Here is a 10,121-nt window from a genome sequence, read left to right on the forward strand (position 1 = left end):
ACCAATTTGCTCAACTAAACGACCAAACCTCCCACGATCCACACAACATGGATCCAAAAGCTCTATTGCTATCCGGAAATCCCGCTCTAGCTGTAGCGGCAAGAGATGACTATTGACCGCCAGCTCCAAACCTTGGCAAATGGCTTCAAGTTCTGCTTCAAGGACACAATTTGACCGAACCCTTCTAACAAAACCACCAATAAAATGACCCAGAATTGCGCGAAATACACCACCAATGTGAACATTGGCACCCCTACGTCGAAAGGCAGCATCCATGTTTCATTTAATCCACCAACAGGAGGAAGCCTCCACCTCAACAACACTCCAGAGCCTACCTACTGCCTGAAGCCCAGGCATCCACCTCAAGTGTTACCTTTTACTGGATCACAAGGACCCAAACCTAAACCTCGCTCCAATTAAGGATAACTTAATATATCGACCTGATTTGATGGTTAGAGCAATCCCTAGACCCCCAACAAACATCCATCACTTTCATACTCAAAAAGCTCTCCCTCTCATTGGACTTGCTTGGGAGAGTGGTTCGAGAGGAACCCTTATCAAGGACGGTGAACTTCAATGCTACCGAGCACGGTGCTTCCAACGGTCGAGACTTTATGATCGAAGTCCCGATCGAAATTTCAATCTTGACTGTTGACAGCAGGTGCCATTCAGATCTCACCGTGAAGTGAGTTTTTTTCCAACCGTTAGTTCATTAACACGTGTGCGGTTGGCAATCTCGAGCTTGTAGCTTACATTCGAATTTTATTTATTTTTTTGGTAAACCACATTCGATACTTAAACCCAGCAAAGGAAGCAAAGGAAGTCTCCCGTGTCTTCTTTAGAATGGCCCATCATACACTCTTCTAGAACAGATTAATTTACCTTGGATTATGCTGAATATAGGCAAACCATAGATCTGGCTTTCTCGAGTCAGACTCATGACTCAAGCAAACGGTGGCTTTTGACACGCACACACACACGCAGGAGCATACACGCATTCTCTCTGAGCTTACATAACCTTCTTGGGTCGACCTGCAATATCTGTAATTTTCATTTTTCCCTCTTTTAAAAAAATATATAAAAAAAAAAAATAAAAAAACCCCCCCCCCCCCCAAAAAAAAAAAAAAATCCCCCAAACCCCCCAAAGAAAAAAAAAAAAACCCCCCCCCCACCTCCTTCCTCAACCAAAGCGAAAGAAAAAGAGCCCACCACAAAAAAAAAAAAAAAAAAAAAAAAAAAAACAATAAGCCTTTTCCCAACTAAATGGGGTCGGCTACATGGATTCTTGCCCTCCAATCGGTTCTGTTCAAGGCCATGCTAGATACAAGGCCTAAGCTATACATATCCTTTCTCACCACTTCTCCTAAGGTTATCTTAGGTCTACCCCTAGCTCTTCTAGTTCCTTCAATATGGATTATATCACTTCTCCGAACAGAGCATTTATAGGTCTCCGTTGAACGTGGCCGTGCCACCTCAAACGACTTTCTCTAAGCTTATCACTTATAGGAGCAACTCCCAGGACCAACTCTAATATGATCGTTTCTTATCTTATCCATCCTAGTTTTGCCACTCATCCATCTTAGCATCCTCATTTCCGCTACACCGAGTTTATCTATATGATTCTTCTTAACAGCCCAACACTCGCACCGTACATCATAGCTGGTCGGACAACGATCCTATAAAATTTTCCTTTAAGCTTTAATGGAATACGCCGATCACATAAGACCCCGGATGCACCTCTCCACTTCATCCACCCTATTTTAATTCTTTGGGAAACCTCATCTTCTAAATCACCTCTTTTACTTATGATTGAACCTAGGTACCTAAAACAATCACTCCGAGGAATCTCTTTATCGTCAAGTATCACCACTTCATCATCTCGCCCGATCATGACTAAAGTTACAAACTAGATATTCTGCCTTCGATCTACTAAGTTTAAAGCCTTTTGATTCCAAAGCTACTCTCCATAATTCTAATTTGGTATTAATCCCCACTTGGGTCTCATCAATCAACACAATATCATCCGCAAAAAGCATACACCAGGGGGCCTCATCTTGAATGTCTTTGGTTAATTCATCCATTACCAGTGCAAATAGATATGGCTTAAAGTTGACCCTTGATGTAGCCCAACCGTTATCGGGAATTCATTACTTTGTCCCCCACTGCTCTAACACTAGTCACCGAACCATCATACATATCCTTAACTATATCTACATATTTACTTGCAACACTTCTTTTCTCTAGTACTTGCCAAATTAACGCTCTAGGGACTCTATCATAAGCTTTTTCTAGATCAATAAATACCATATGAAGGTCTTTCCTACATTCTCTATACCTTTCCATAAGTCTCCTAATTAAGTAAATAGCCTCCGTTGTAGATCTTCCCGGCATAAACCCAAATTGGTTCTCCGTAACTATAGTTAAGTGTCTCAACCGGGTTTCAATTATTCTCTCCCATAATTTCATCGTATGGCTCATCAATTTAATGCCTCTATAGTTATTACAACTTTGAATATCTCCTTTATTTTTGTAAATTGGAACCACAACACTTCTCCTCCAATCATCCGGCATTTTCCCCGTGCTCATAATCTTATTAAACAACTTAGTCAACCAAACTAGTCCATGGGTTCCTAAGCTCTTCCATACTTCAATTGGGATTTCATCAGGACCTTGTGTCTTGCCGAGTTTCATCCTCCTTAAAGCTTCTTTTACTTCGGACATCGAAATTCTACGAATATAAGTTCGGACACCAGTGCCTTGGTGAAAAGTGTAATCGTCCAACCATAAGTGCTGAAGAATGCTCATTTAGTAAACTAGAGAAATAGGTTTCCCATCTTTTCTTAATATCCTCCTCACAAACTAATACTTTACCATCTCCATTTTTAATACATCTAACATGGTCAAGATCTCTACTCTTCCTATCCCTCATCTTAGCTATCTTATAAATAGATTTTTCCCCTTCCTTTGTGCCCAACTTATTGTATAACTCTTCATACTTCCTTTCCCTTGCTTTTCCCGCAATTTTCTTAGCTTCATTTCTATCTAACCTATACCTTTGAAGATCCTCAACATCCTTAGTTCTTTGCCATGTCTTAAAACTAGCTTTTTATTCCTAATGGCAGCTTGAACCTCACTATCCCACCACCACGCTCTCTATAAGAATGGATCTTTCCTTTTGATTCACCTAGAACATCTTTAGCCACTTTCTTAATACACATAGCCATCTCATTCCACATTGCATTGGTATCCCCTTTAAAATCCCATTTTCCTTGTTTGACTACTTCATTAACGAAGGATTTAGAGTACTCTCCTTTCAAATTCCACCATCTTATTCGGGATAGTTTACCTTGGACCTTTTATATGTTCTTGGGACTAAGCACATATCCAAGACCACAAGTCTATGTTGTGCGTTAAGCTTTCCCCGGTATCACCTTGCAATCCTTGCACAACAATCTATCAGTCCTTCTAGTTAGGAAGAAATCTATTTGGCTTCTATGCTGTCCACTTTTGAAAGTAATTAAATGCTCATCTCTCTTTTGAAGTAAGTATTTATAATAGATAGATCAAAAGCAGAGCAAAATCCAAAATTGAAATCCCCTCGTCATTCCTTTCTCCAAAACCATAACCTCCATGAACACTCTCATATCCTCTTTGATCTTTTCCAATATGTCCATTTAAATCACTTCCTATGATAATCTTTTCTCCTTGACGAATTCCTTGCAGTAATCCACCCATATTTTCCCAAAATTCTAGCTTTAGACTTTCATCTAGTCCTACTTGAGGTGCATATGCACAAATTATATTTACGAACTCTTTCTCTATTACAAGCTTGATAGCAATAATCCTATCACCCACTCTTTTAACATCCACCACATCATTTTTTAAATCTTTATCCACTATTATACCCACTCCATTTTTATTTGTTTTCTCCCCAGTATACCAAAGTTTAAAGTCATCCAACTCTTTGGCTTTTTTACCCCTCCATCTAGTCTCTTGAATGCAAGCTACATTAATCCTTCTTCTCCTCATAACATCTATCAATTCTAAGCTCTTACCAGTTAGAGATCCTATGTTCCAAGATGCCAATCTAATCCTACGCTTATGCTTATGGACTAGCTTCTTTCCCCGCACTCGTCCACGGCGCGGGAACCCTTGCCTACTTATCACCGCATCCGGGCGCCGATGCGACGCGTCGCTTACAGGGGACGCCCTAGCTAACCCTTGCCCACTTATCACTACACCCGGGCCATAGTGTAGCGCGTCGCTTCTTTTGTCGGGGAACGCCCTAGCATAGCTTTTATCATATAAGGTCGAATCCATGAAAAAAGGTTTGGCTAGATTTTTTCCGGTGCCGGCTGCCGACCTGACGCACCAACCCTCCTCCTTTACCCGGGCTTGGGACCGGCAGCAAAACACTGGCGGAGTTGCCTCCAAAAACAACAAGAACTCCATAAAACCAAAAACCCACGTTGCGAAACCTGTCACTATTACTCCTGACCAAGTTCCACCATTGAACAACAACATCGTCAGGGATGACAGAAGAACAGACTCTCTCCAAGATGGTCGTCAACAGATGTCAGTTCTATGTGGGTTTGGGTATTGGGTTCAAGGTTTTCGGTGCTTTCCATGGTTGGCACTCAACTATCACATGGCTCATAGCCTGCACTTCCATCCGTCAGTATTGCAGCTTGTGCAAAATGTGGGTAACCTTCCCATGGTAGCCAAACCATTGTTTGGGGTAATTTCCGATGCTGTATATATTGGCGGTGCTCATAGGATACCCTATATCTCCATTGGAGGTTCGGTCATTCTCCTTTTCATTATTTCCTTGTTCTCTTCGTCTTAGTATATTTGCACTTACAGAGTGAGCCAATTCAAAATCAGTTTTTTCAGGTGTTCTGTATTGGGTTGGGTTCGAAGTGAAAGCTGTTGACTTCTTGTTATAACCAGACTGGTTTTGTTTTGTTTTTAGATCTTCTTCTGATAACGAATCAAACTTCAAGTTTATTAATTGGAAATTTGCAAATCCTTTGTCTTTGGGGATTGTTTCCTTCTTCTTCTTTTATTATTATTAAAAATATTTCCCCCTTCAATGCTTCTCTGCTCGAGGATATCATTTTATTTTTTTCCGTATGTGGCGTATTTCGAGAGATGCTGACTGATACTGTGAAGTGGAGTAGCATCGTTCCCTTCTGTTACTGATATGGATTAGTCTGCACAGTCATTTTGCAGATTCTGTCATGGGGGGCCATTGCGTTGGTCTCAGCTGGGGGTGAAGTTCTTCCTCTGTTAATGCCGTGCATTCTGATGAGCAACATTGGTGCATCCATCACAGAAGTTGCAAAAGACGCTCTTGTTGCAGAGTATAGCCAAAAACACAGAGTGAGTGGTCTGCAATCCTATGCTTTCATGGCTCTTGCTGCTGGGGGGTTATTAGGCAACCTGTTTGGTGGGTATTTCTTGATGAAAACGCAACAAACCAGGGCCATGTTTCTCTTATTTTCTCTCTTACTATCTCCGTTCAACTTGCAATTTCCTTAACTGCAAGGGAGGATTCCCTCAGTTTGCCTCAACCATCAGAGCACCATGTCATTAGGAATTCTGTCTCTGAAAACCTACGCAAACAATTCTCTAATCTTCTTACTGCAATCACTAAAGAGAGTATTTCCCGTCCTCTCATCTGGATTGTGGCTTCCATTGCTGTAGTTCCACTTTTGACAGGTACCATCTTCTGCTACCAAACACAATCTTTAAATCTTGATCCATCAATAATTGGGATGTCAAAAGTAATTGGTCAGTTGATGCTTCTTTCCGCAACCGTACTGTATGATCGGTATCGAGAAACACTTCCCATGAGGAAATTGATAGGCACACTGCAGATTTTATATGCAACATCCATTCTCTTGGACTTGGTGCTAGTAAACCAGATCAATCTTAAGCTGGGAATTCCAAATGAAGCCTATGTACTATGCGTGTCTGGTTTGGCAGAGACCATTGCTCAATTTAAGCTTCTTCCTTTCTCAGTGCTGTTAGCAAATTTATGCCCACCAGGTTGCGAAGGTTCGCTCATGTCATTTTTAGCTTCAGTCCTCTGTTTATCATCTATTATTAGTGGGCTTCTGGGTGTTGGGTTGGCATCTCTCCTTGGAATTTCATATGGTGACTACTCTGGTTTGTCTATGGGCATTCTGCTGCAATTTCTTGCTGCTTTGATACCGTTGGCTCTGATAGATTTCGTACCCATGTCACAATCAGTTACAAAGGAAAGAAGAAGAGGGGTGAGTAGGAGGAGAACTACAAGAATGGGAAGACTTGTGTTTGATTCTCATCGTGCATACTGGCGCCAGAGAGAATACGAGGCAGAGGAGTGAAGCAAGCTGATGGGCTGATGCTGTGTAAACTGTAAAGCAAGGGTAGGGATTCAGACAATTAACCTGCAACCTTCAAGTGACAATCAATTCCTTGGCTATTTCATTTCAGACTTGAACAGGAATCGACTGGATAAGGGAAGAATCATTGGTGTTACCGGCTGCTGAAAATTTCCTTTCCTTCATTCTCGTAGAGGTATGCAGTTTATTCAAGTCTCTATGTTAGGAACCAGCACCATGACTAAACTGCTAAAAGCTGATGCTTTAGCCATTTGCAATTGGTGATCTAAATTTTGACATGGTATAAATTTTGCTTCCTTACCTTTCCCCAAAAAAATAAATTTTGTTCCCTTCATGATTCTAATCTTTTAAACCCAGGTTCAGCGATTGGAATCAGAAAAAGTATTTGTCAAGATGATTGAAACTGACTTCTGTCTTTGACATTCTAGTGGCACCATTTGCTTTCATTTCTCATATAGAAGGAGATGTACAACAAGTGCTGGTATTAGAATAGGGCCAATCTTGGCTTCCATGGGGGTAGCCTTTGTGTTGGTTCAAAAGCCCTTCCCACTGTCTAGCAACAGAGTCAATTCCACGGAGAAAGTAAAATTAAATTTTTTTAAAAAAATGTTCATCCAAATCACACAGAGGACAGTATTCCAAATTAATGTCAATTATAACAACTGTTTAGCAATACGTTTTGGAATTAAAGTTTGCTCATCCATTTCAAAACCTTTTATCAATAAGGTTTGGAATTAAAGTGCCTGATAAAATTTATGCTAAAACTTAGAAATCTCATCTGTTGATAAAGAAATAATTTATATGTACATCATCTCTTATGAGATATTTGAATCCTTAGCAATTTCCACTAATTTGGACAAGAAAGTCATAGCACTGGTCAGTTTCAGATGAGCACAACAAGAATGAACTTGGATATTTCATGTCTTCTGAACTTTGGAAGATAAGGTGTTCAATTTCACAGCTAAAGATGATGAGATTGTTTCCTCTTCCATTGCAACACCTCATGTTTGATCCAAGTAACCGATCAAATAGCCCCATAAATCTGGGTCAAGTTCTCAGATCCATCAATGAACTCAGTTCCTCTCATTGCTGATATTACTTCATCTAACATCTTGTAGATATGATTAGAACAAGGGTGTGATTTATCTGCGACGTAGAACGAATGAGTCTCACCATTGATGCAAATCCAACTGCATCCAGGCAATTTACTTAGACCCTTTTCTTTCATTGTCGTTCTTACTTCAGCTACAACATCCCAGTTCCCGGAAGAAGCATGTACATTTGATACAGATACATAATTTGATGGGTTTTTAGGCTCTAATTGAACAAGAGACCTAGAAGCCAAATCCTGCATCTTTAAGTTTCCGTGAGTTACAGAAGCAGCAAAAAGTGCACCCCAAACACTAGGACCAGGTTTTACCCGCATTTCATATATAAAATCTAGTGCTTGATTGAGGTGGCCAGATCTGCCCAACAAATCAACCACACATGCAGAGATTTCCACTGTTGGTAAAATCCCATTTGTCATACCAGAATTATAGATGTCCAAGCCTTCAGATACCAATCCTGACCTGACACAAGCTGAGAGTGCTCCAACTAACACAATATCATCTAGTTCAATCCCCTTCTGCAGCATATCATTAAACAGGGCAATTGCTTCTTGACCCTTTCCATATAATCCATATCCAGCAATCATTGAACTCCAAGTAACTGTATCTTTACAGGAATCATCATCAAAGACCCGCCTAGCATAAACCAAGCTCCCACACTTGCTGTACATATCAATTAGAGCATTTCTTAGAGAGACTTCATTAGTTATGTCCTTCCTGATAGCAAAACCATGAATTTGCTTCCCTTCCATCAAACCAGCAAGGGAGCTACAAGCAGGAAGAACGGTTAAAAGTGACACTCTGTTTGGTTCTATTCCATGTCTCAAATGCATTTCATAAAAAAGTAATAAAGCCTCCTTTGGCTCTCCATTCTGCACAAAACCACTAATCATCGCAGTCCAAGCAACCACATTTTTAGAATTCATCTGGTCAAAAACTCGTCTACCAATCATTACATTGCCCCCTTTTGAGTACATATCGATCAAACAACAACCTATATGGACATCTGAATCCAATGCTAGCACATTTCTGATGATAAAACAATGGATCTCTCGTCCATAATCCCATTTCCGGATGTTGCTTCCACAAAGAGGAAGAAGAATGGAAACGGTAAATGCATCAGGTCTTACTCCCTCCCTCAGCATCTGTTTCACAAGTCCCCACGGATCCTCGTCACATTCAAGCTCCAAAGATTTAGCATACCCAGATATCAAAACATTCCAAGAAGCGCAACTTCTATGAGCCATTTCTTCAAAAACTTTGCGAACACTCTTCAGGTTATCAGACTTATTGTACAACGTCATGAGGGAATTCGCAACAACCGTATCTGAGACAAACCCCATTCTTATACAGTTACAGTGAATTACTTCCCCAACATCTGATCTTTGGAGCTCAGCAGAAATTTTCAAAAGCGTAGCAAAAGTGAAGTCATCCGGCATAATTTCGTGCTCTCTAGATATTTGGTTGAATAGTTCTAAGGCCTCTTGGAATGCATGATTTCTACCGTACCCACAAATCAATGAATTGCAAAGGAACACATTCTTTTCACGAACTGATTCAAAGACGAGGAGAGCATCTCCTGGCAATCCACATCTGGAGTAACCGGAGATGAGCTTCGTAGCAAGAAAAGTATTCTGACCGAACCCAAAAGAACAAATTCGGCCATGGCATTGCTGTACAAGTTTCAGAGATCTAGCGTCGATGGAGCGTTGCAGGAGTTCAAGGATATGACAGGAGGGCTCAAGGATATTGGCAGAAGAGTAAAAACACGAGCTTCCCAGTGGAAGTACTTTCTTTGCAGACAAACACAGGAAACAGAAAGAACGAGGGAGCATAACTAAGGAATTGCGAGTTGATTAAATCTGCTCTTCCTCTCTCCGTTCCTCCGTTCTTCCATTTTCGAACTCCAGCATTTCTCAGCTGTGTGTTGGTATTCTTGTGTTCGAACGAGATGGATCGATGACGCTGTAAGTCCCTGAGGACGGTTCTAAATAGAAATACCTATTCACGGAATTACGATTGCAGAAACGCACTCAAACGGATAGGTTATTTATTTATTTTTGAAAAAATTTTCACTAAAACCCTGAATTTTAGCCTGGAAATTATAAATTCATGTCACTTCTGAGTTATTTAATTTATCAATCAGGCTCTCTAGAGAATAATAAGAGGTTTAAAACACTTTTAATCGTTAGAAATTACAAATTAAATGTTGTTGTAAGCAAGTTAAATATTTCAAAAGAATAAGATTAACCTGGAACAAAAAACCCAAGCTCGATTTCTTGTTGGTCTCCTTTTACCATTTGCCACTTCTTCCTCGGCAAATCATAAATTCTTACAAAGTTTGGAAGACATGTGCCATAAATGGTGTAGTGGGAAGAGTGCACTAGGCCGGGAATTACCTAATGGATCAGATAGATTATCCGTTCGACCACTCTCAAACAAGTTAGCCAAATCATAGTAACAAGAGTATGGCACTTGAATTCAGTTAGCCACCCCAATATGCACAAAGCGAGATATTTGGTCAAGATCCCTATAGCCACTACTTGAATTCAGTTAGCCTAGCTACCTGCCTATTTGGACGAGACACGTCTCCAAAAGGAAGGGGCCACATCCGATGGTTTAG

At 40.5% G+C, this 10,121-nt stretch overlaps 2 protein-coding genes across 2 annotated transcripts; one reads left to right on the forward strand and one right to left on the reverse strand.

Annotated features, from left to right (window-relative positions):
* Positions 1–4,500: 4,500 nt before the first annotated feature.
* LOC149009892 (Major facilitator superfamily protein) lies at positions 4,501–6,690 on the forward strand. The gene is given in 3 exon segments (XM_089162325.1): positions 4,501–4,799; positions 5,222–5,514; positions 5,517–6,690. Coding segments are annotated over 3 exon segments (1,374 nt in total). The 5' UTR covers positions 4,501–4,573; the 3' UTR covers positions 6,372–6,690.
* Positions 6,691–7,203: 513 nt separating this feature from the next.
* LOC149009893 (pentatricopeptide repeat-containing protein At3g12770-like) lies at positions 7,204–9,443 on the reverse strand. The gene has a single exon (XM_089163184.1). It carries the CDS (start codon positions 9,331–9,333, stop codon positions 7,414–7,416), a length of 1,920 nt encoding a protein of 639 aa, XP_089019310.1. The 5' UTR covers positions 9,334–9,443; the 3' UTR covers positions 7,204–7,413.
* Between the last annotated feature and the right edge of the window lie 678 nt (positions 9,444–10,121).

Source organism: Hakea prostrata, chromosome 7, assembly GCF_041222555.1.
Source record: "Hakea prostrata isolate BN-2017 chromosome 7, UWA_Hpros_2, whole genome shotgun sequence".
Classification (NCBI taxonomy): Eukaryota; Viridiplantae; Streptophyta; class Magnoliopsida; order Proteales; family Proteaceae; genus Hakea; species Hakea prostrata.